At 40.8% G+C, this 27,080-nt stretch overlaps 1 protein-coding gene across 1 annotated transcript in view; it reads left to right on the top strand.

The window, feature by feature from the left end:
* The window catches only part of ELO3 (radical SAM domain-containing protein / GCN5-related N-acetyltransferase (GNAT) family protein), a 94,164-nt gene extending 70,220 nt beyond the window's left edge, over nucleotides 1-23,944 (top strand). Inside the window, exons 8-9 of the mRNA XM_087679354.1 lie at nucleotides 22,922-23,074; nucleotides 23,336-23,944. Of these exons, the coding sequence (XP_087535480.1) occupies nucleotides 22,922-23,074; nucleotides 23,336-23,506 (324 nt within the window). The 3' untranslated portion in view covers nucleotides 23,507-23,944. The remainder of the gene's footprint in view (nucleotides 1-22,921; nucleotides 23,075-23,335) is intronic.
* Nucleotides 23,945-27,080: the final 3,136 nt, after the last annotated feature.

The raw sequence follows: 27,080 nt of genomic DNA, 5'->3' as shown, positions 1-27,080 counted from the left end.
TGGAATCTCTGCCTTCAGCCAAAACCTTCAAAGTGTCCCCTCATGTGGACTCCAGACGAAAGCCTCCCGCTCTCTATCAAGTAACCAGCCCATCATGAACCTGGATGTCTATCCTAGCTCCAGGATTTGTACCTGCCAGACTTCGGTTGATGCGTCAGGGAAGTCCCTCTCTGGATCCTGTGCATCTGTATAGACATATAGATGAGGCACGGCTGCCCCATCTCACCACCCTCTCACACTCCCTCTTTGGCACTGGAGAGTCATGAGGGATGTCCGCATCACCACCACTAGAAAGCAGCTGAGGAAGGGGCCACTAAGCCCTTCCCACGATCCAAAGAAGAGGATCCCTTCCGTGCCTTGGACTTCGCCTTGGCTGGAGGATCGGAATCGGAATCTGAGGCAGATGATGACTTGTCGGAGGAGTCTGCATCCCGCTTCGTCTTCTGCTCCTTTTTCTTTCTGGAAGCTGCTAACTCTTTGCAGTCCTTCCTTAAATGACCTTTCTTGCCACAGTGATAACATTGGGCCTTCGACTTCTTCATCTTTGAACCCCTCTCTAAAGCTGCAAAAGCCTCACCTGAACCTCCATAATGTGACGGAAACCTCCCTTGTAGTCGCAAAGTAGCCTCATGCTCAAGTAGCATGGAGGACATGTGAAGAAAATTGACAGGAGTTGTAGATGTCTGCGCCCGTAAAGCATTTTCCACTCCATCAAATTCTCGAGGAAGCTTGTAGAGTACCGTACCAACAAGATGTGCCTCTGATAGGGCAGACTGCATAGTGCGAAGCTGGTCCTGGAGTTGGGTAACACGAAGGAGGATGGATTGAATCATATCTTTGGATTCAAACTTTAGTTGTTGGAGCTGGCCATAGAGAGTAACAGCGGGCATGGTGGAAGGAGCCTCGTACATCAACTGTAACTTCGACCATACGTCTGAAGCTGTCGTACAGGAGGTGACCGCCGGTAGGACTTCTTTGGAAAAACATCGAAGTAATGCTGAATAAGCGCGGGCATTATCCGAATCCCATGTAAGCACAGCCTCCTCATGGTTGTCTTCATCAAAATCAGATGGAACTGGAGAAGGTTGTCGAGGATGTGTCACAGCTCCGTTAACCACGTACCATAACTACTTTGGAATAAACCAAGCCTTCATCACCGCACTCCACGTGTAATAATCAGGTCCATGGAGCTTGTCATCAGTGGATGTGCATGGAGGAGCCATTTGGAGAGGATTCAAAAAAGAAGGGATTGGGAGAGGAAACATAGCCAAACCACGAGCACAGACTGCAAAAAGCAAGAGTTCACATGCAGTATAGCCCAAAATGTGATTAAAAAAAGCCAAAATCTGCTGCACAAAGTCAAAAAATCAGTCAAAAATTGTCAAAAACAGCAAAAACGGCCTGATGATGGAAGCGCCCAGCCAGGAGGAGATGCAGAAATACCAAAACGCAGACTGAAACGAAGGCGCAGGGTGTACGGATGCTAACTGCAGCAAAAAACGCAGGCAAAACTGGTCGCCTTATTGGAGCAGCAGCTGCCTGATCAGCAAGAGGGAAAATATCCTGAAATCAGCAATAAAACACAGCCGAAACACAAAACCTGAAAACTGATACCATGTCAGAAGTGGTGCAGCAATGGAAGCATAAACAACATGTTGAAATAAACTGCTGAAACACAAGACAAGAAAAATAAACACAAATATAGATGAGAACTCAGATGTATGCCCGGGAAATAGAATCCATATCGAACACGAGATAGCAGCATACAACAGTGAGTCACTGGCTGTGTGGGCACTGTGGCACTGGCTTCTCTCTCCTCAGAAGAATCCACAAATGATGGTTGAAGTACAGAAGAGGAGTAGGAGCCTGGCAATATATAGGCATAAAATGGGAGGAGCATTAAATGCAATCGGCCATCATTAAATGCTCCCTAGCCCTAAAAAAGGGCACCAAAAAAATGCCAGTAAAAATACTACAAAAATGCTGTAGCCTCTGCAGCACAGACTCACCCTGAGCTGACTAATCTACTAACAAGTAGTAGTCCTCGCTCTTGGCAACCTTATTGGTTTAGCTTGAAAGAGGAAGAGAAGATGTTTAGGTACACAGATGACTAGATGATTATCTTGAGAAATGCTCATTGAATCCAGTAAATCACCATGGGTTCCAATTCTTTTGTAAAAAAAGTAAGGATAGCAGGATGCATTTTTATATAGATTAGAAGACTCTAAATAAAGAACCATGAAGAGAGAGAGTATTTATTATCTAGGATGGTGGCCTTATAGGCAAACTTTGCAGTGTAAATTACTTCATCAAGATCGATCTTAGGTTGAGATCCATCAAACAATGAATTGCCCTTGAAGATGCAACAAAAAACTACCTTTAGAAGCATTATCCATGCTTTTGAGTTTTTGGTATTACCTTCTTGGTTAACCAACATTGTAGTAACTTTTCATCGGATGATGAGTAATTTATTTCGTCACTTGAGAAAGTGGATTGCAATTCCTTGATGACACACTAATTTACGAAGCAGTTTTGTATGTCTTGTGCTAGTGTTTTATAGTAGGCTAGTAGAAAAGACAAACACTCTTCTATTATCTTGTGCTTGGTAAGGCTTAAGAAATTGTAGGCAAAATAATTTAAGTGCAATAATTTTTGCACAAGGTAGTCGCATCTTATCCAAATAGGCCTTGAAAAGATGAGAGCAATGCTCGATTGGCCTATTAATCCTACTTATACACCACATGAAAATCATTGTTAAGTTTCATTGCTTTCTTTTGGAAGTTCATCAAGGATAATGCAAATATTATTGAATCCTTGATTTGATTAGTGAAGGGTATCTTAAGTAAGAATAAATACATTAGTCCTTGTAAGATTTGGAACATATGACCCCTATTTGGGACATTTTTGTCTTCTGAGCTCCAGTTGCCGAGAATGGCTGGTGTGAGAATAACTCCTCTATATGATGACTGCTTCCAAGCTTTAGCCACCTCATGGGAGCCTACGAACATGAGCATCTTTGGCAGTATCACTTTAGACATCTCAATTATGATTCTCTTTATGAGTTGTTACACTGTTAGATGGTTGAGGGCCTTCCTCGCTTGAAACTATCCAGAGATGTGTGTCGATTGTGTCATCTCAAGAAACGACACCACATTTCATTTCCTTAGTAGACTACACATTGCGGTGAGGCACCCTTGAGATTGATCCATATTGATCTTTGTGGGTTGATATGCACTACTGCCCTTAATGACATTTCTTTTTGATAGTGGATGATTTTTCGAGATACATGTGGGTGTATTTTCTAAAGCATAAATCTGAGGCATTCGCCTACTTCCCATTATGGGTGCTTTTGATGCATAATTAGGTGTGTCGTCATGTAGGTTGTATAAGGAGTAATAATGGTTGTGAGTTAATCTCCCATGAGTTTACGGAGTCTCTACAAGCGCATAGTATTTCTTGCCAACTCACCTCTACCAACTCTTTCTCTCAAAATGGGATTATAGAGAATAGAAATTGAATTGTGATGAACATGGCACACTCCTCAAGTGCCTTTAGGTTGATGGCGTTAACACTTTAGTGTGCATCCTTAATTGGTGTCCTACTGTGGTAGTTTCTCATAAGACCCCCTTCGAGGCATTTTTTGGCGCTTTGCTTGTGATTTCCCACTATTGAGTTTTTGGATGTCATGCTTACACACACATCCTGATGATAAGATAGGAAAGCTTAGTTCCCAAGATGATCTCTTGATTTTTGTTGGATATTTTTATGAGGTGAAAGCCTATTATTTTTTTGATCCTCAGAGGAACTGAAACCGGTCTATGACTCACATAAGGTGGTAGTTCCTTCAATTAACATCTGGTCTTTACACACACACACACACACACACACACACGCACACACACACACGTACACACGTAAGCAGAGACCTCACTCTGTCGCTCAACACCAGATTGGTCCCGAAGACCAGTGCCCCTCTTGGTATTTCTTTATCAATTAAAAGATGGAAAATTACAAAAATGATAATGTTCCAAAAATACATAACCTGTGAACAGTTGGTTTTCATCTCTTCTGAGTAAATCCGAACAGTACAGCATGTCTAGATCAACATCCCTTTTAGGAAAGCATTTTCTGTGACCGAAACTCAATGATTCCAGTGCAGAATTGCAGTCTGCAGATCTCTGAATTCATTGTTCTTACTGTCGAGCATGTCTAGAGTTCACTGTTCTTACTGTCCAGCACACTGTTCTTATTGTTCAGCATGTGACCGAAATTCAATGATTCGTGTGCAGAATTACAGTCTGCAGATCTTTGAATTCACTATTCTAACTGTTTAGCACATTGTTTTTACTGTTCAACATGTGACCAAAACTCAATGATTCGTGTGCAGAATTTCAGAGAAAACACAGAATTGTATCTTCGATGGAATCAGCCCATCATGGGAAGCATTTTCTCTGAGAATAGAGAGAGAGTTGATCAGAGGGAGCAAGCTCTACCTTCGTACTTGAGTCAGAGACGTAGAAGTACTCTCCATGGCTGATTTTCTTGCAGCAATCTGCCCTTAGCTCCTCAAAATTTCATTCTCCTCTCTGTCCCTTATGCCTATTACGTTTTTTTTAATGCTCTCTCTCTCTCTCTCTCTCTCTCTCTCTCTCTCTCTCTCTCTTGGGAATTTGTGCCACATGGCATACATGTAACAATTTTCCTGTTTAAACCTTCTGGTCTAAAATTCTCCATGATCGGTGCAAAATTTGACCTCGGTACAGACCAGTGAATTAATCCTCATGCAAAAACGAAGATAATGATGCGAACAAATTCTGGGGTCCAAAAATAGTAACTCCCTAAATTTTAGGGATGGTGACCCCTGCATTTCTCAAGTTGTTCTGAGCTACTTTTATCATTGCAACCGCATCAAAAAGTATAATGTGGCTCAGTTACAGTGACTTTTATTCCGTGAGCATTCTCACATGTGCGCAGGCTCATTGTCCTGCACCATCTCCAGTGGCTAAGCCCAGAGTCCCAAACCACTGGCATTCTATTCTTCAGTGCCCATTCAATATGGAACCGGTCCTAAGGCTTAGACAAACCATTAGTCCAATTTGTCCCAATGGCTGCCTCTTCTGGCCATGCAAAGATCCCGGCTTATTCCAATAGAACTCTGGGGATAAGAAGCAACAACAACAAAAGAAAAGAAAAATAAAATATTTATTTAAGTAAATAAGAAAAGCAACTGTAAAAAGTATCACCATTTGGTAACAGGAACATTATGATTGTTTGAAGAGAGGTCGTTTTTAATGAGAGGGATACTATGTAGCCCACTACACTAGGCTATGAGCAGATTCCTCTGCTCACTATATCAGAGATATTGCTGTTTGAGTTGGGTCTACTATTTACTCTTGACACACCTACAATTCTTCCACACTTAGGCCTTCTCCGGAGGACCCATGACCTTGATGGTACCAACAAACCATGCGGGATTTGGGGATCTTTCCATTATATTCCACTCTGGAATGCCCTAAAAAATCTGCTTGGCTTGCATACCACATCTACATCTCTCTTTACAACAGATTTTATACTGCACTCTAAGCTAGCTGGAAAGTTCGTAGGAGGCTCTTCAGTATCCCCAATGACGAGATGTGGTGAAAAAGAAGCTTGAGAGAATCAATCGAAACGAGACTTGGACTATATTTATTTAAGTAAATAAGAAAAGCAACTGTAAAAAGTATCACCATTTGGTAACAGGAACATTATGATTGTTTGAAGAGAGGTCGTTTTTAATGAGAGGGATACTATGTAGCCCACTACACTAGGCTATGAGCAGATTCCTCTGCTCACTATATCAGAGATATTGCTGTTTGAGTTGGGTCTACTATCTACTCTTGACACACCTACAATTCTTCCACACTTAGGCCTTCTCCGGAGGACCCATGACCTTGATGGTACCAACAAACCATGCGGGATTTGGGGATCCTTCCATTATATTCCACTCTGGAATGCCCTCAAAAATCTACTTGGCTTGCATACCACATCTACATCTCTCTTTACAACAGATTTTATACTGCACTCTAAGCTAGCTGGAAAGTTCGTAGGAGGCTCTTCAGTATCCCCAATGACGAGATGTGGTGAAAAAGAAGCTTAAGAGAATCAATCGAAACGAGACTTGGACTTTGGTGGTGAATGAGAACAAAACAGTCCCTAAATCACAACCAAATCAAGGGTTGAACAAGAGAAACTGCCAAAAGGATGAACTGTCCATAAGAAAGCCATTGGGACCAAGTGGATCTTGAGGACAAAATTGAAAGTTGATGGAACATTGGATAAACACAAGGCTCACTTTGTTGTGCAAGGGTATCGATAGAAGTGCGGAATTGACTTTGAGGAGACTTTGCTGATTAGCCATACTAAATAGCCCCAAAACAAGCTTAATTAATTAAATTACTACACTTTTATTAAAAAGAAATGCATTTTGAGAGAGTATCTGTGCCCCATAAACCAAACCCTAATTTGGGAGGACCTATCCATCTACAAATAGATAGGCTGCCTACCACTTGACCTTAGTCTTCTTTTGTAAATTCTTGGCACCTACCTCTACTACCCCTCGTTCGTGGAGGATGTTTTTGTTTGGGCTGCTATTCCTTGCTGATCTAGATCTAGTACCTGTTGTCCAAGCTCTTTCATCTACTAGAGATGACTGATTCCAGCGTGTTGCCATCTCCTAGTTGGCTTCCTGTACTTATCTTCTAGCTTGTGTTGGGACTTGAAAAGGTGCCGCCAGGTGCTGATGTCACCATACCAGTCTATGTTTTGCAATTCAGGTTGTACAACTGCCATGTCATAATCAATTGTTGTGTTTTGGTGCTATAGTTGTCGCGTGCACTTTCCTTCGTAGAACTCCACAATTTGTTGCCCATGTACCTTAAGATTTTATAAGGTACAATATGATATTGTACAAAAAGAAATTTAACTTGATTTTTAAAAACTACAAATGATAGAACACATTTAAATTCAAAACAACAATGCTATTAGAATATAAGATGAACACACAAGGTTACAAGCCAAAATTGGCATATGTTGGGTCATGGCGGTTGCATGCGTAACATGTGCTACAACTTAATACCATTTGCATCAGAGTGCTTATCAAGAGAGTTTGAAGATGGCTTCTCAGAATCGGATGGTGATATACTCTTGTACCAATTTTCACTAATGAGATTAGAATTATCATGAATGATGGGTCCCTAGGCAATGGCTTGCAAAGAAATGCTTGATACAAAAACTCCAATACAATTGTATGACAAAGCACAAATTGATAATAGAATACAGTTAGGGTTAGGGTAACTTAAGAAAAAATGAACACAATGAATAATGAAATGAATGAATCTGAATATAATATGATTCTCGATGTAGCAAACACACTATGCAATGAATGAATACTGACTCCCAAACTCCCATGTCTTGAGGATTGGGACAAAGAGAGAGTGTCGTATTGTGATGGATCCCAAAACGCAACAAGGAAGCCCTTGAAGGTGTCTGGTAGTATTCGATGTACTAAAGTGGAGGTGGATGAGATGGACACTGAGGAGAGAGAAACCTACAAATACAACCTCTTGAGGATTGGTAGACAGCAGGTGACAACCGATGGAGATAGCAAACTGCTAGAGAAGGCTGAAAACAAGTGCTAGATGATGGATGATGATGACAAACAACTCTAGCTAAGATATCCTCCCTGAATGGGGTGTGGACAATGAAGCTTCAGCACGTGTAAATTGCAAAAACGAGATTGAGGCTGAATGAAGGGCAGCATGTCTATTTATAGAAAGTTTGGGGCCTCCCAAATTGGGGTTTGCATGTGAAACACAAACTCTCTAGGATTGCGTTTCTTTTAATAAAGTTTGGTTAAGTTCATTGATTAAGCATGTTTTGGGGTTGTTTTAAAGATGCTAACACAATTTTAGCTCAATACTTGCTCTTAGGCCCAAAAGTGGTACTAGGAGAGATTACAAACAAACCCAAGACCTTTATCTTTTCATGTTCTCCAAGGCTTCCCACCCCAAAGCAACAAGGGCATCGGGCAAAGGGTATGTGTTGGTTGCTCAGTGACCCACCAAGACTATAGAGGCAATGATAATCTTACCAAGGGAGTCCAAGTGCTTACCCTAGAGAGGTTAGAGCATGGGACAAAGGGTGCACACTGGTTGTCCATTGACCTACTAAGTCTTGCAAAGTCAGATGGAGACAATGTACATTTTTTTTAAAAGGGCTTTTGTTTTGGTTTTCAAGATTTAGCATTGAGTGAGTATTTTCAATTAGTTTTTATCCTATTGAGTATTGTGTCCCAACAGGAGAATGATAAGGGATGGGTAGCCCCAAGATCTTCACAAAATAAACAAGCGCTACTACTACTAGGTGTCGATGATGAGAAAGAGTGAAATATGGGGAGTATGTAGTAAAGGCAAAAAAGATAAGTGGAAGCAAGTCAAGTAAGCAAAACAAATAAGGGAGACTATCCTTGGAGTTTGCCATGAGAGATGTTGCGAATATGGTGGATCAAGAGTTGACCACTTGAAAGATTGAAAAGGGATAAATGCATATAGATGCATGTTTACAAGAAAAAAAGTCAATACATTGAAGTTATGCAAGAGACAACGTAAGATCGTTATGCTCTTGTAAAACGCCATGCAAGAATGCTACTTGGATAATGCCCTTGCAAGGGAATCATTTACGTGCCTAAGTGTCCTTTTGCAGTTATGGTCATCTTGATGATGTGGATGATGATACAAAGTGCAAAATAAATACATAATTTTTGAATCAAATTGTAATCAAAACTCTTTCATCATCAGGAGAAGAAAGCCGAGCCCTTTCAAAGTGGAAAGGAAAGCTGGAGGGAGTCACTTTCTCTTTGCCAGGGTGTATCCAAGCCGATCTTCGGTAGAAGGTACAGAAGAACCAATTGATTGACTCTCCTTGGTTAAAACATCTACAAAGCTGTCAAATGATGGCACAAACTCTACGTAAATAGTACCTAGCTCAGCATGCTCTCTAGTGGAGTGGTAGTGTTTTTCTACGTGCCTTGTTCACAGGGTGATGATGGGATTACCAGCTAGTGCAATTGTACTCTAGTTGTAGCCACAGATAACTATTGAAGCAGCGTAAGGGATTTGAAGTGATGCAAGAAAGCTCCTTAGATAGATGGCCTTGATATTGCCATTGTAAAGAGCCTATACTTAAGTCTCAGATGTGGAAGCCGTTAGCAAGAGTCGTACCTAAGAAAAAGAGGTAGTTGTTGTGGGAACATCGGGTGTTGAGACCTCTTACCCACTAAGAATCTGTGTAACCCTGCAAGCATAAACCATGACCAAAAGGCAATCTATAGAAATACACATATTGGAGATATCTTAAAACACATAAATAAGGAGTTCAATGTAATATCCTAGCTGTAGAATATTTACTAAGCAAGCATAATTGAGTATGCTAAATCGGGCCTAGTGTGAATTAACAAAAAGTAGCTTCCTTACAACATACCTATAGGTATACTCATTGAATAATTGACTAAGAGTATCCTTAGATAGTAGACTGTGGGATCAAGAGGTGTGGTCACAAACTTTGTAACCAACCTTTTGTCTATCAATTATTATCAAGACATATTGGTTCAATGATTGAAATTAATTTGATTACTTTGAAAGGTGATTTATATTATTTAAGTGTTTCAAACTATGGTAAAATGTTCATCTTTCTATTCAAGGGTGGTCAATGGCTAGCATACCCTAGAATTATACTTGGGTTGTTATTGACGAGATGCCTAAGAGAATTTACAAGTTCAGTCGGATAGTCAGATTGATTATAAATCCCATATGACTGACTTTTTCACTCAAGCAATCACATTAGCTAGAAGCCTGTATAATGAGCGGTTGCAATAACTAAAACCAGATGCTCATAATTAAAGAAATAAACCATGAACCGGTGAACTTATACAATTAAGCTCTCTATAATCTGAATTTGGTAACTCCTAAAATTTAAAAGATTACTTTTTTGGGAAGTTACTCAAATAACATTTGTATTTGCATTAAAGAATTCATAATTTCACAAGGAACGAATTAAAAAAAAGTGACATATGACATCTAGAATAGGACATATGTCATTTTGAAGAGACTTTTTCACTCGTGTAGTCACATTAACTAGAAGCCCATATAATGAGTGGTTTCAAAAACTAAAACCAAATGCTCATGATCAACGAAACAAACCATGAATTGGTGAACTTATACAATGTAGCTCTCTAGAATCTAAATTTGGTGACTCCTAAAATTTAGAAGGTTAATATTTTTGAAAGTTGCTCAAATGAAAATTCTGTTTGCATCAAAGGATCCATAATTTCACAAGGAACAACTTTATCTTTAATGGCTAACTACAAATTTTAACCATTTGAGAGATTTTTAGATTAGAAGATTTAAAAGCTTCTTTCTCTAGAAAAATGATATGTGGTATCTAGAATAGGAAATATGTCATTTTGTAGAGTGAAGTGTTTGATGTACTCTCCTAACTATCACTTATCCAAGAGGCACTTTCCATTTAGCTTGATCAAGTTCAAGGACTAAAGAAAAAAATCAGCTTGTTGCTTGAAGTATACAAAAATTAGGGTTTGAAAATCTTAATTTTCAGAATTGCAACAAATTAGCCCTTTGTATATGGTTCATGCACTTGGTACATGTAGTTTATTTTAATAAATTCTTGCAAGGGGGGGGGGGGGGACGGGCAGTTGCCCTCTCAACGTGGTGTTGACTCTCTTATTTTTCTTCTCTTAAGATCATATATGAAAAACCACTCTTACTACCTATTCTCAAAACAAAGGAGGAGACATTTCATACTGATGAGTTTATATGTAATATGTATACAACTTTTGTCCAAGTTAAACAAGCTATCTAAAGATCTCAAGAAAAACAAAAGAAAGTAGTAGATAAGTATTGACAGCACTTGGTTTTACGAAAAGGAGATTAGGTGTGGTTGAAATTTGACAAAGCTCGTCTAAGAAGATCTAACAAGCCTTCATTCCAAGTCACTAAGCTTGTGGGATGAAATTATGGGCCATTTCAAGTCTTTGAAAAGATTAACAATGTTTGTTACAGGTTACAACTTCCAAAGCATTGGAGAATTCACAATACTTTTATATTCATCTTTTGAAGCCTTATGGAGGACCTCCACCATTGGGACTTAAAGAGGATTCACCTAAAGAAGATAAACAAGATGAGATATTTCAACTAGAGCAATTAGTCTTTGATACGATCAAGAAATAAGGAAGAAATGTTTCTAGAAAGTTTCTTTTAAAATTTGAAAATTACTCTTATTTAGATTCTAAATGGATGCTAAAAGAGTACACTATCCATAAATATTTGCAAGAAGTTGTAGGACTAGAAATATTTCAAACGACATCTTGAGGACAAGACGGATTTCAAGTGGGAGGGATGCAACGAGCCTTTTGTATATTAACTATTACCAAGACATATTAGCTCAATGATTCAAATTAATTTGATGCTTATTTACTTTGAAAGGCAATTTACATTATTTGAGTTTTCAAAATATGGTAAAATGTTCATTTTTCTATTCAAGGGTGATCAATGGCCAGAACACCTTAGAATTATACTTGGGTCATCATTGACAAGATGCCTAGTAGAAATTACAAGTTTAGTTGGGTGGTTAGATTGACTCGGGTAGTCACATTGACTAGAATCACTATAGAATAAGTGGTTCCAAAAGTTGAAATCAGATTCTCAAATTCAAAGAAACGAACCATGGATTGGTGAATCTATACAATTAAGTTCTCCAGTATCTAAATTTAGCAACTTCTAAAATTTAAGAGGTTACTATTTTTAAAAGTTACTTAAATGGAAATTTAAGAGATTACTATTTTTAAAAGTTACTTAAATGGACATTTTTAAAAGTATCTTTAGTGGCTAACTAAAATTCTTAACCATTTGAGAGATTTTTAAAGTAGGAGGTTTATAAACGTTTTTTTATAGAAAAGTGATATGTGGCATCTATAATAAGACATATGTCATTTTGATGAGACAAGTGTTCCTACACTTGTCATCTTCAGCAAACACTTGTCATTTGTAGCATTTACTTTTCACTTTTGAGCACCCAAGCTCCACACCTATATATTGGAGATCTCTCTCTTCATTTCGAATAAGTTTTCATGCTGAAATTCCAACCAGATGCTTTGTACTTTTCTATTTGTCACTTATCCAAGAAGCACTTTCTACTTAGCTTGATCTAGTTCAGGCACTAAAGAAGAATTAGCTTGCTGCCCAAAGTATACATAAATTAGGATTTTAAAACCCTAAAACCCTAATTTTCTAAATTGTAGCAATGAACCCTTTGTATATGGTTTAGGTACTAGGTGCTCACATTTCGTTTTGATAAATTCTTGTAAAGGGGGAGGGGCCCATCAGTGAACCTTGGAAGAACCAAGGTCCTCATCTTCCACATATCAGTCTAAGTCTGTAAGGGATCATCCTTCCCTCTAGATGGACAGCCAATAGATGTAGTGAGCTCATACATTTACTTGGGAGTGACTTTCACTCCCATATCTGTCAGATGGGAGAGGATCGAGGTGCAGCTGAAGTGCAGTAGACAGTGTGAGAGTGAGAGACAGAGTTGAGCACGACTCCCAATGCAATAGTACTGAATAGAGTGTAAGCTGAAAGTACAAATGATAACCCTTATACCTTAGGGTTATAAGGGGCTGTTCACACCCGAACACAGTAAGTGCCCGTAAGTGTGCACCACAAGCACATACAAAATAGTACACATAATCTGGGGGAAAAAACCTCTCCTACCGAGAGTAAAAAGTGCCCCAGTGTCCTAGTGATCACCCGCACACTCCCATATGAGCGTAGGCGTAAGTAAGGCGTGTGAGATACCCAACAAACCCCCCTGGAGTGAAGAGTGATCAAGTGTACAAGGATCATCCGCCACCAAAGGGCGTCAAATTCAAAGCATCGCGAAATGCTTCAAATTTGTCTCGTGGAAGAGCTTTGGTGAAGATGTCTGCCACATTGCTGGTGGTAGGACAGTAGACAAGGCTGATATCACCTGCATGTAGCCTCTCTCTGACAAAGTGGTAGTGAATCTCTATGTGTTTCGTGCGAGCATGAAACACAGGATTCCGTGCCACTGCAATGGCACTCTGACTGTCAGTATATAAAGGAGTAGGCTCCGTAACAGATACATCCAAATCAGCAAGTAAACGTCTAAGCCATACGCACTCAACTGCAGTAGTGAAGGCTGCCTTGTACTCAGCTTCACATGACGACGTGGCAACAGTGGATTGTTTCTTGCTAAGCCAAGAAATGCATGACGAGCCAAGAAAGAAACAATTGCCACTAGTGGAGTGACGAGTATCAAAATCACCAGCCCAATCAGAGTCACTGTAAGCATGTAACTGCAGTGGTCCCCCCTTGGCATAAAGCAATCCAAGAGCTCTAGTACCCTGCAAGTAACGAAACACACGCTTCACAGCTTGCCAATGCGACATACGAGGCTGATGCATGTACCTGCTCAAAACTGAAACGGCAAACTGTATGTCTGGCCGAGTGTGGCATAGATAGATGAGACATCCCACTGCTGGAGCATAAGTATGGATATCAAACAAATCACTGTCATCATGTAATGACAGTTTGAGCCCAGGTTCCATGGGTGTACAAACTGGCTTGCAATCCTGTAAGCCAAACTTCTCAAGAAGTTGCCCAATGTACCTTGACTGACATAATCCAATGCCTCTAGCATCATGTACAAACTGGATGCCCAAGTAATAGTGCAAAATACCCAAGTCAGACATGTCAAAAGTTTGCTGTAAATTATTTTTGAATGCTGAAATCTGATCAGCACGTGTTCCAGTGAGCAAAAGGTCGTCTACATATAGACACAAAATCAGCATGGATCCCCCCTCTTTATGTACATAAAGGGTAGACTCAGATGGGCTGTTTACAAACCCCTGACTAAGCAAGAAAGCATCTATCTTTGCGTACCAAGCTCGTGGAGCTTGTTTCAAACCATATAGAGCTTTTTTCAGCTTGCATACTAAATTTTCTGAGCCTTCAACTGCAAAACCAATGGGCTGCTGTACATACACTTCTTCCTGAAGTTCCCCATGTAAGAATGCAGTCTTTATATCCAGCTGATGCACTTTCCAACCAAAATGTGCAGCCAAGGCAATCATAGACCGAATGGTCGTCATACGGGAGGTAGGAGCAAAGGTCTCCTCATAGTCAATGCCCTTTTTCTGTGCGTAGCCTTTAGCTACCAGCCGTGCCTTGTACTTATCTATGGATCCATCTGCATTCCTTTTCAATTTGTAGACCCATTTCGTACCAATGGCACGCTTGCCAACTGGCAAAGACACCAAATCCCAAGTATGATTCTTATGAATAGAATCCAATTCAGCTTGCATGGCTGCCATCCAATGCACACTATGTCGTGCATCCTCAAAACATTCAGGCTCCTCATTATCATGAGTACATGCTGCCATAACAAACTCCATGGAATGTGCTGAATCATGCAGTCGAGTTTGCCTTCGAGTACGACCAGCCAAGGGTGTTTCCAAATGACTATCTCTCATAGTCTGCGTGTACCATCTAGGCACCTGTCTTGCTTCCTGACTGTGTACAAGTTCCTGCTGAATTTCAGTTTCAGCAATGTGCTGATTTACTGCATGTTCCATAGGAGCAGCTGGCTGAACATTAGGTTCATTTGCTGAAGTACCAGCTGAATCACCAAATGTGATGGGCAGCAGCCCTTCAAAGACATCACGGGCAGCCTGATATGTATCAAAACTAGCCAAGGATAATTCTAATTTTTCATCAAATACAACATCCCTGCTGACAAAAACCTTCTTGGTCACGGGATCATAGAGTCTGTAGCCTTTGCTTTCGCTGCTATATCCCATAAAGATGCATTTTACAGCCTTGTTGTCCAACTTCTTTCGAAGTACCTGTGGAATATGGGCATATGCAAGACACCCAAAAGTACGGAAGTGGCCAACAGAAGGTTTGCGGCTGTGCCAAGCCTCAAAAGGTGTGACGGTTTTCAAGGCCTTGGTAGGGCATCTGTTCAAAATGTGGCAAGCGCACATGACGGCTTCCATCCAAAAACTATGAGGCAAACTCTTTGCCTTCAGCATACATCTGGCCATCTCCATGAGTGACCGATTTTTCCTCTCTGCTACCCCATTCTGCTGTGGAGTATATGCAGTAGTGTACTGATGGATAATGCCCTTCTGCTGCAAATAAGAATTCAGCATAGAGGACATGTATTCCCCCCCTCGGTCCGAACGGAGAGTCTTAATCTTGCAACCAGACTGAGTTTCCACAAGTGCACTGAAAGCCAAAAATGCATCATACACTTCTGACTTCTTTTTCAAGCAGTAGACCCAGCACAAACGTGTAAAGTCATCAATAAATGTTACAAAATAGTAACAACCACCCAATGACTGTGTCTGCATGGGCCCACAAACATCCGAATGCACAAGCTGCAATTTGGCTGTTGCTCTAAAAGCAACATCACGGGGAAAAGAGAAACGATGCATTTTGCCCAAAATGCAACCCTCGCATAAATGCTCAGGAGGTCTCTCAAAGAGAGGTAATCCATCCAACATCTGAGTACGCTGTAATAGCATCAAGCTGCCATAGTTTACATGCCCCAAACGAGCATGCCATAACTCTGCCTCTAACATAGCAGGAGTAAGAGTGGATGTCAAATATGCAGACTGATCTACCGAAAGAGCATCCAACTCATATAACCCATGACACAAAGAACCTGTCAAGACCAATGTCATGTGTTCCTTGTCACGGACCATGCAACGGTCATCATCAAAGGTGACCTGCAAACCACAACGTGCCATAGAAGAAATGGAAAGCAGATTCTTCTTAATGCCAGGCACATACAAAGCATCCTGTAGGCGGAGAATAGAGCCATCAATGGCTGTAAGCTGAATCTCCCCAATACCACGAACAGGGTATGATGCATTATTAGCACACTGAACAGACTTCCCAACGGGAGGTGCACCAAGAGAAGCAAACAAATCTCTACGAGATGTGATATGCCGTGAAGCACCACTGTCAAAGAACCAAGTGTCAGCATCTTCTGTAGAGCTAAATGCTCTATCAGCCCAAGAGACATCATAACTGCAAGTGTAAAAACAATAGTCCCTGTCTGCAACAAAGGACGCGGACTCACTAGCAGTGGAAGGAGCTGCAGAAACAGACATCCCTGACTCCTTCTTCTTCTCTTTGGCGATGCGCTTCCTGGACTCAGTGATGTAGTGGCCAGGCTTCTTGCAGTAATGGCATTTTCCTTTCTTGGCTTGCGTGCCCCCCTGTTTCTGACTTGTCTGTGAAGTGTTACTACTACCAGAACTCTGCGAAGCATATTTCCCTTGGCTGTTTTTACCCTTCTGCCTTGACATAAAAGCCTGCTCAGAGGCTATACCATCCACACCACTGTTCCGTCTAGTTTGTTCCTCCTCTAGAAGCAAACTGACAAGCTGAATGAAAGTGATGGGCTCTTTCGAAATCCTCATAGTGAGGTTCAAGGCAGTATGAAAAGCCAAGTAAGAGGGAGGCAGTGAATTCAATGTCGTAGAAATCAGCTGCGCATCTGAGTAGTATTCATCCACATTCATGAGTTGCTCCCGCAAGTCCTGAATTTTGTTGAGATGATCCTGCATAGAATCACCCTCATTCATCTTTAGAGTCTCTAGCTCTTTCTTCAAGAAAGAGATGCGAGTCTCATTCTTTCCTGCAAACATCTGCTCCAATATCAACCAAGCTTCTTGTGAAGAAGCTGCTGAACGAATATGAGGAATGATAGAACGCTGAACTGCCAATGCAATCAGCGACATAGCCTGTGCATCCCGTGTATCCCAAGTTTTCTGAGCTGCAGTTCTTGGGGGAAGTGGCTGAGCGGGCTGAGGTGGAGGGGGCTGAGGTTGCCCTCTTGCACGTCCTCCTGGAGGAGGAGTAGCGGGAGCCACAACTCCCGGTCGTGCTTCCTCTCCACTGACATAATCCCACAAATTTTTTGCCACTAATACATTCTTCATCATGAAAGACCAAAGGGAATAATTGTTCCCATCCAATCGGTCTTCCTTGGACACATAGGTGAATACATCTCCTCCCTGATTTGCCATTATTTCCCAAAAGGCAATTGAGCAATGTCAATGCAGTACGGGCTGGAAATCTGCAAATTTCCAGAAATTGCAGCAAACACAAGTCTGCAATTAATGTGCAAAGGGTACTCTGTCACAAAAACTGTCACTGATGCACGCTTCCCAAGGTGCAATTAGTGCTCAGCAGCACTAAAACATCAAAAGCCCCAAAATTTTCTGCCCAAAATTTCTGTCACAAATGTCTGTTACAAAAGCCCCAAAATGTGCATTCAATGTGTCACAGACAGACACAGCACGTTTCCCAATGCTGAAAACTAAACCTGCTGTTCAGCACGTTTCCCAATGCTGAACCTGAACCTGTTGCACGAACTCTTGTGTAAAAGAAAAGTGCAGAATGTTACCTCTGCGTGTTGATGACGGGCACGATTCCCGAGATAATGACTGCTGGGTACAGTCGGACTGACGCACAGGTACAGGCGTGCAGGTCCAGTGACACGCGCAGGCAGGACTGGGCGCGCGCTGGGCAGAGGAGGTGGTACCCAGGACTGGGTGGTGGAAACAGGTGACGCGCTGGCAGCTGGAGCTGACGGCACAGTCTAGCTCAGCGCAGGGAGGCTGCGCAGGCAGACTGACAGGCGAAGGGGCACGCTGGGCAGACACAGGGCAGAGGACACGCTGGGCAGAGGTGGCAGCACGCAGGTACAGGTGGCGCGCTGGGCAGGGCGCGCTGTGCAGGACAGATAGCACGCTGTGCAGGACACGCACAGGTACAGGCGGCTGGGGCAGAACTGGCGGGGGCTGGCTGAACTGGAGTGGGCTGCAGACTGCAGACTGAAGACTGCTCTGAGCTGAGCTCTGATACCAAATGTCAGATGGGAGAGGATCGAGGTGCAGCTGAAGTGCAGTAGACAGTGTGAGAGTGAGAGACAGAGTTGAGCACGACTCCCAATGCAATAGTACTGAATAGAGTGTAAGCTGAAAGTACAAATGATAACCCTTATACCTTAGGGTTATAAGGGGCTGTTCACACCCGAACACAGTAAGTGCCCGTAAGTGTGCACCACAAGCACATACAAAATAGTACACATAATCTGGGGGAAAAAACCTCTCCTACCGAGAGTAAAAAGTGCCCCAGTGTCCTAGTGATCACCCGCACACTCCCATATGAGCGTAGGCGTAAGTAAGGCGTGTGAGATACCCAACAATATCATGCTACTTTTCCATGGCATAGGGATCACAAGATTGTCTCACCATGGGATATGCATCTTTGGTGCTTCTTGAGTGACAATGCTACTAAATATACTTACATGGGCCATAACCAAGCATTGGCTATTTTACGCCATGATTCCTTCTACTCTCATGTATTCAACAACTCTTTGAGCCCTTGGGCTAGCCACATTATTTGGACACAAATAGAGTGGTCTCAAATTATATTGTTATCGCACATGATACGTAGCAAACTTTTAGTGCCCTACGAGATATTTAGAGCAAAGTTTGTTGTGACACCCATGGAGATAGAGACCCCTTTCCATATCATCACTTTTATATAGCGAATACAAAACATGACATCCGACAGCTTACCATGGAGGGCATTAGAGGCCTCTAGACAGATGGCTTGTGAGGGATGTGAGAGCTCATGGTACTTCCAGGTGGAGCAACTGTTGGCTAGGTATGATATCGACATGATGAGCCTTCCTTCCTTCTAGTATGACATTGATGCTTCAGCTTTTGTCCAACTCTCGCGGATAGAGAGAAATCTGATCATCAAGCAAGAGTTGTGTCAAAGATACATACACAACACATGGGTTACCCCCTTGGTCTCTCTCCCCTTGAAGATGCAACACTACAAAGACTTTTTCATGAGCCTCATTGAGGATGGGTTTATTACTAGACCATTGTACATGGATTGCTACATGCCATAGGCCAACTCAGAGTATTGTCACACTAGTTGGAGATAGAGATAGGTAGGCCCTCACGGGTATCCAAGGAGGAGAGGATATATCGACTATGCCATAAGGTGGAGACAAAAGATCATTTCCTAGGCAGGTGTAATACATATGCCTAGAGATGAGAGAAGTATTGTACATTGTTTTAATGACAACAGACTATATAGTTGGTGATGAGCACCTTAGATCAAAGATATTTGGGGCGATATATATTGGTGATCTAGAGAGTCAAAGCATCCCTCTTGGCAATAGATACAGTGGATAGAATAGGATTGACAATCTTACTAGAGTTCTGCTAGGGAGCCACACTAGTTAGGGGACATATTGATCCAAGGACAGGGAGAATGAGAGGGTTATGTTACAAAGAGCATAGGAGATTAGGGATGAACGATGACCTAGTGCATTTAGCATAAGGAGGCCATAGGCGCACCACTAAGAGGTCACCCAGATTTGACAATGGCATGAGATACTCAGGGGCTTGTTCCAAAAACCCCCACCCAACTGTCGCATTGTACATCCCCCTATACTCACTGGATGGTGTTAGATCTCCATGGTATCATTGTATCTCACATGCATATAGCGTGGCGTTCCTAGATGGACATACTTGTATCCATTGAGGGCTTGCCCAAATAATGATGTCTACACTTATTTCCCATTTATGTAGGATTTTCATTTTCACTTTTCACTTTCTCGATATCATGAGGATGTTCCTTTGTACATGGATATGTCTCATAGGCCGATTTGGTCTGTAGTAGATATTAATAGGTAGCATGGGTGACCCGATCTATGTATCAATTCACATTCGAAGGGGATGCAGTGGAGCATGTAAGGGAATATGTATACTTGGAAGTCACCTTCTCTGGCTCGAGATTTTTAGTAAGGGGGGCAGTTGAAGCCCGACTAGCAAGAGGTTATGCAACACTTGGGGGCCTTGAGAGTTAGTGCACTCATGTACAATTTCAAGAGCCCCGTACCAAATTATGGTTGCTTGACATCTTAGTCACTCCTACCTACCCTCTTGTACGGAGCTGAAATATGGGATTGCAGCTTATACCATAGATGACTGACCTTGCTCACAAATCACACAGGCCCAGAGAGAGAGTACTATGATGGCTGAGATCGCATAGAGAGACCACTAATAATGATGATATCACATATGATGAGGAGTAAGGTTTGTACACCACACCCTATCATCAGATTGGAGCTAGGGGCAACATCCATGGTTGTAGAGGCACTCTTTAGAATCGTGACATTCATATACAGGATATGGGAGCTCCCATGTCATAGATACTCTAGATTGGCATTGGCCTCTTCCAAGTAGTCAGCATAGGAAGGGGAGAAAAGATTGTTGGTACTCATAGATGACAACATGGATGAGCCTACATGGACTAGACATCAATCAACTCCCCCCATTTGACTATAGTTTGGATTGCCCTATACTCCCTCTTACCCGACTTGAGCTGAATTCAGTCATTAAAGCTGATATTTTGCGAGTGGAAACAAGGAGAACTTGGATCCAACCACCTCTCCCTCTAGGATCCAAGATGGAGCATTATCGGGATCATTTTCAACACCTCTCGGAGGATGGATTCATTGTTCAACCATAGTACATGGACACACACCTCTCCCATGGTAGGAGAGGATATGTCAGCTCTACAGTCGAGAGCTAGAGACGGAGGAACACTACGTATGTAGATGCATAGTCTTCTATGATATACAAGGGAGATACCATTGTCTCTTTCGTGATGGCTTTGGTCTTCTTCAATGTGTCATGAGTATGAGGACTAGAGATACTTAGGGCTTTTCCTCCTAGAGCTCTAGAGGCAACACATAACATTGTTACGAGATAGGAGACCACCCCACCTAGAAGGACCTAGGTAGAGGCCAGTGACAAACTTCTTTCACAAATCAGATTCCACATGTACAACTAGCTTAACAGATCCAGCCCCATCTATTCAGACCATATCTACATCATGCTGGGCCCTATACCATTTCAAGATGGAGATTCTAAGAGATGGACCACTCTAGCTAGATATCATGTATTTGTGTGTGTGTGTAGTCTTTAGTTTTTCGATTCATTTAGATTTTAGTAGATCTCAGCTTCATATTAGGATACATTTATTTCATGTTACTTCACTTCAGCTTTACTGTGATGAGATGACATTGGATATAGATATATTGGTTTTTGTTTCATAGGCCACATTGGCCTTTTGTAGACGTTTATATATCCCTGCGCTTACAAGCTATGTTTTGTGTGTGCAATATTGTTCCACTAATTAAAGAGTTTACTTCTTTTGTGATGAAAAAATACTACCCTCAGAATGGACTACCTCCATCTTAAAAAAATAAGACAACTGATCGAGGTTGGTCATCTCAAATGTAGTGCTAAGGTGGGCCTTAATTTCCACTATGGCAGCAGAATCTTAGCTAGTGAAAAGTAAATCATCTAGGTATAGAAGGATGTAGCTGATCCCCTTTGAAGTGATACAGACATATAAGTTTGGGTCGTAAGGGGTAGAATGGCATTTGTGAGTCCTAAGAAACTTGTCCATTCTCTAGAAGCAAGACTATGGTGCTTGCTTCAGCCCATCAAGTGCTTTTTCCAAATGAAAGACCTTGTTTTTCCAGTCAGCAGAAGAAAATTTGGGTGGCTCCTCCACATATACTTCCTCCTCTGGATAACCATTTAGAAAGGTACTTTTGACATCATGTGGTAGATCGGCCAACTATGTATTGAAAAGTGCTTGGGCCACTTTGGTTTTACTTTTATTATTGGTTGGCCATTATGGTGAGCACTTGGTTTTATAGTTTGTTAGTCTTCTTGGTCTTACAATTGATAATATCTTGGTTGCTTGTTGCTTGATACACATTGCAATGACTATGGCTTCCTCTTTAGCTTTAGCAAATGCATTGTTCAATATTGAAAAGCTTGATGGTATGAACTTCTTGTATTGGAAAGTGTTGGTGCCCACAACATGCTCTTTTATATAGGACTTCTGGGGCATTTGCCCTATTGTTTGGAAATAAGGCCTTTTATTTTTGGTAAATGCTCTTAATTGCTGTTTAGGGCTATTCTAAGGAGTATAGTTTAGGCATTAACACATGTAAATTTTGAGATTAATGCAGGACTTAATGTTGGTGGCTCAATATATTGCCCATACATAGGCATCTCTAGCACCCATTTCTTTTGTTCAGCTTCTTGGACATGGGGACCACATGGTGTAGCACTATAGGCCACTTTCCTACTCTCAAGCTCATTACAGACTTGCTTCATGCATCATGTATCTCAACTTTTACCATATATGCAGGCTTGCTCATTGCCTGGTGTCCTCATCCAATTCTGACATTTTGAAAAGCGAATAGAGCAGATATTTGATGCCTTAATGTCTTGCCATGAACATCAAAGTCTGGTTGCCATTCATGGAATAGAATTCCATCAGCCACCACATTTGGCAGTTTATGCACCTGAATATTATCTTTTCCAGTTTAGGAATAGAGCAGATATTTGATGCCTTAATGTCTTGCCAAGAACATCAAAGTCTGGTTGCCATTCATGGAATAGAATTCCATCAGCCACCACATTTGGCAGTTTATGCACCTGAATATTATCTTTTCCAGTTTAGGATGTGCAGCATTTTGGCTAGTAAACAGTTCCCAAACCCATGAATGTAATCTGCTCTAGGGAGAGAAGAAAAAAAAAGAACAACTGCTTGATGTATGAGTACTACTTTACTTTCACTGTTTTTGGTGCCAAAACAAGCAGATCCTATATCTGTTACTGTCTTAATACCAGCCCTAAACGTTGCTTCATGATTACTTTCAGGACATATTAGTTGGTTTGCTGCGGTTGCGGAAGTGTGGACGGAATGTCACATGCCCTGAGCTGACGGGCAGATGTTCTATTGTACGAGAACTTCATGTATATGGAACTGCTGTGCCTGTGCATGGACGTGATTCTGAGAAACTGCAGCATCAGGTAAATTTTTGAGCCATTAGGTGGTTCCTGGAAAAGATGTTTTTGAGTAAAGAGGAATAATTTTAGGACAAATTTTTGCACCAGAGAAGTGTTTAAGATCTGAATGAGTAAGGCTACAGACCTCAGTTTCTCTGGCGTAGTTTTTCTGTCTGTTTTCTTGGGGACTATACTATTTCAGTTTGGGTGAAGTAAAGCTAGTGCTATCTTTTGATTTTCTGCTTGTATGTTCAAAGTGTTTGCTTATTCCTGTGAGATAAACAGGGTTATGGTACTCTTCTCATGGAAGAAGCAGAAAGGATTGCAAGAGATGAGCATAGGTCTATCAAGATAGCTGTGATTTCTGGGGTTGGCACAAGACATTACTACAGAAAGCTAGGATATGAGTTGGAGGGTCCATACATGATGAAATATTTAACAGCAGATTTACTCTAAATGTTGCCAATAGAGTTAGAGCAAAATGAACTTTCTTGAGAGCCCATGATAATGTTTCCCAAGGAATGGGATTGCTCTCTGCAAATGTATATGTTCTCAATAGCTTTTTCTTTCCCAAAAACTCAAGCGAGCTTCCTGTACATATAGTACTAAGGCTTTTCCCTGAATGGTTTTCAACAAGATCTGCAGCACTTTATGATCAGTGCTCAAGAGTTAGCTCTCCTTAGATTGGTCACTGGTGAAAAGTTGGAACTCCATGTGCTACAAGCTTGAACCATAATGTATTTGAAAGTGTTTATTCAATGTACTACAGCTTGAACCATATGTTGTATACCCGGACAACATTGAATGTCTTGGAGACATTGAAAAGGTGCCTTGAAATTGATCCACTGCTGTATAAGCACTATTTTGAAATGACTTGTTTATCCTTTAAGCCTTCAAGTTAGGAGAAAAGAGTTATATGCTTTGGGAAAGAGTTTCACATGAATCTTATTAAAGGTGTCAAGAAGAAAATTAGCATTTCAGAAGCTGTCATGTGTCCTCATTGTCATCGCTTATTCTTCTTTGATGGATAGGTCATATCCATGTCTCCTTTCTCTTAATCTTTTCTAGAGGGCAGCAACAACTAAGGACCTTAGTTGTATTTTGCAAGGAGTGGCCCCAAGTGGAGTGGGAGTCTCATCAGAAGCATACATACCTGGTTTTATTCTTACATTTCAGAATTTTCTTTGATGAATTGTCACGTCCAAGAGTGGCAGCTATAGTAGGTCAGATGGGTGGTGATTGAGTCAGGACTGCTGGAGGTCAAAATAAATAAATGACTTTGTTATTACTAGTTTGGGCACACTGCTCAATCTTAAAGAAATGTGGGATGGAGGTGATGACATAAGGTGATGGTTGGATAAGGATGAATAAGGGTTACAATGTTGGGAAGTTTGGTGTAGTGGGGGTTTAAATTGCAAGAGAATTCTCATGGCTTTAAACACATCTATGGAGTGGAGCATGCTTGGTGGTGTAGGATATCATGTTTTAGTGAGATAGATTCTTGTATCAATGGTTGATGTTTGTCCGTAATAATCTTGCTTGGAGAGTTGATAATAGTTACATTTTGAGGGCTCATGCGGGATGTGTGCCCCTTTATTTTACATTTGACTCTTAAGCTTTTTTGGATGTCAATTCTCTCTCTCTCTCTCTTTCTCTCTCTCTCTCTCTCTCTCTCTCTCTCTCTCTCTCTCTCTCTCTTTGTTTGCCTTTGTGCCACCTCTATATGTCTAGCATCCACCTCGCTACCATTCCACCACCACAAGATTAAATTACACAGAGTAAATTGCAATAAAACAATAATATATAAAACTAATAAATCTCCTTTTAAAAAACACAAACCCAATCACCATGTAATAGCCTCTACTTGATAGTTTTACAGTTCAATCTATTAAGGTTACTTTGATTAAAAATCACCCATAGCATTTGCAGTGGAAGTTGTACATTACGTAACTGCACTTGGTTGACAATATTGGGGCGTTGTGAAGGGTATCATGAGGTACTTGAAAGGCATTGTAGATATGAGCATTTGCTATGGTGGTTAAAAATACTATAGTTGTGGGTTATATTAACTTCGATTGTGCATGGTATGCAAACAATAGGAAGTCTACCTTTGGGTACGTCTTTACTTTTACTAGAGGTGTTATTTCTCGGATATTTAGGATGTAGAAATACATAGACTTATCTACTACTAAGATGCAGTATGTTATAGCCATTGAGGTGCGCAAGGAGATTGGAGTATGTTATAGCCATTGAAGCATGCAAGGAGGTTTTATGTTAGGTTTGGTGGTAGACCTTGATATTAATGTTACTTTTACATTGCATTCGTATTTTATGAGTACTCTTCAATTAGCCAAGAATCTAGTCTTCTATGCAAAGACAAAGCACATTAAGGTGCATTATCACTTCATGAGAGGTGGTATAGGACAAGTTATTGAGCTTGCCAAGATTTCGATTGTCGAGAATCTTATAGTTATACTCACTAAAAGTCTTAGTAGAACGATTTGTTTTTTTAAGGAAGATGATGGGTGTAGAATGAGATAATATCTATTTATTATCTTACTATATTTTATGTATATTTATACTTTTGCTTTATTCTTGTTCTCTCTTCACTAGAGATACAGCCGCTTTTAAGTGGAAGGTCATTGGGGATAAATGTGTATGTGCTTACGGCACCTTATATTTATTACACATTGTGATTGCACACCTGTATACTACAAGTGGTGGATGGCTATCATTGTCACTCATTCTTTTTATCTTTCAATGACTATTGAATCAGTCCCACATAACTGTCAGAGTTTTCACATACCATGTTTCTCTCTTTTAGATTAATATTGTTTCCTTGGAGAGCATGATGTTCTCTCTCCAACCCAAAGCATTTGTAAAAGTGCTATTTCTATTCTTATCTAAAGTAGCTTGCCATCCTGTATGTTTTAGTTTTCTCCATCCGATCCATCATATATATATGCAAGGACTACTTTTCATTATTTTCTCTTTCTCTATGGCTTCATTGATTATGGTAAAATTTTCTTAGTCTTCTACTAGCCCTGTTTAATTTCTTATCCATCTCCTCTTCAATAGTAGCAACGTTTCCCCTTAGAGGCTACAAGGTTGGGGCTATTTCACTTTCTTTCATAAGTATGTAGATTTCTATTAGCTTGGAGAACTATACTTGTTGGATTATCCTCTCTTAAAGTATAACAATGTAACAATTCTCAGTTAGGGACTCCTCATACTTCAAGGTTTTGTTTTTTCCCTTTAAGAAGGGGTTCTTCGAGCTCAATAATCCTCTCTTGGAATCCCAAGGATTTGATATTGAAGCCTTGGTTAGAGTTGATAAGCTTATTTTTCGAGAACTTGTTTTCAACAATGATCTTTAGCTCAAAGTGGATAGCACCAAGTGTCTCTAAGGTGTCCCATTTAGATAGGAAGTTTCTTTTTCTACTTATCTATAACATTGTCATTGCTTACATCGAACTGCCCATTGTGGATGCATAAGGAACTTGGCAATCTCAACATTCTACTCATCTAACTAGAGATAATCTATCCGACTAAGTAAGAGCCACAAGCTTAACCATGCGCATAATGCTAGACTTCTTATGGAAATTGCATGTTTGCCTACCATAAAGATGATGATCACATGAATCAAAACATTTGTAGTGGAGGGATGGAAGATACTGTAAACGGGAAATTATTTTCATTCCTTATAAGGATATATGCACAAGGCGATGATGCCATAAAGATACATGTGGTATGTCATCCACAGCCAAAACATGGTTAAGGGATCCAGATACAAATAAAGGATAGAGGTTACTAACCTTGGCACCTCAAGAAAAAACAAGATTCCCATGGATAATCTTCCATGCGGAATCTCCAAAAGATACATAATAGCCTACATAATCTAATTGTCTAGCAAATAGAAGGATTTTAGCCAAAGCCTTTACATGACGTATATTATGCAAAGTAAAAGAGCTGCCGAAAGGAAACTGTAGTCATATATCTCCAATGCTCTGTCATTTCCTAGTCTCGTAGA

Source organism: Lygodium microphyllum, chromosome 6, assembly GCF_053477565.2.
Source record: "Lygodium microphyllum isolate KBCC chromosome 6, Lygodium_microphyllum_v1.1.10, whole genome shotgun sequence".
NCBI lineage: Eukaryota > Viridiplantae > Streptophyta > Polypodiopsida > Schizaeales > Lygodiaceae > Lygodium > Lygodium microphyllum.
This window is presented reverse-complemented; position numbering and strand designations above follow the sequence as displayed.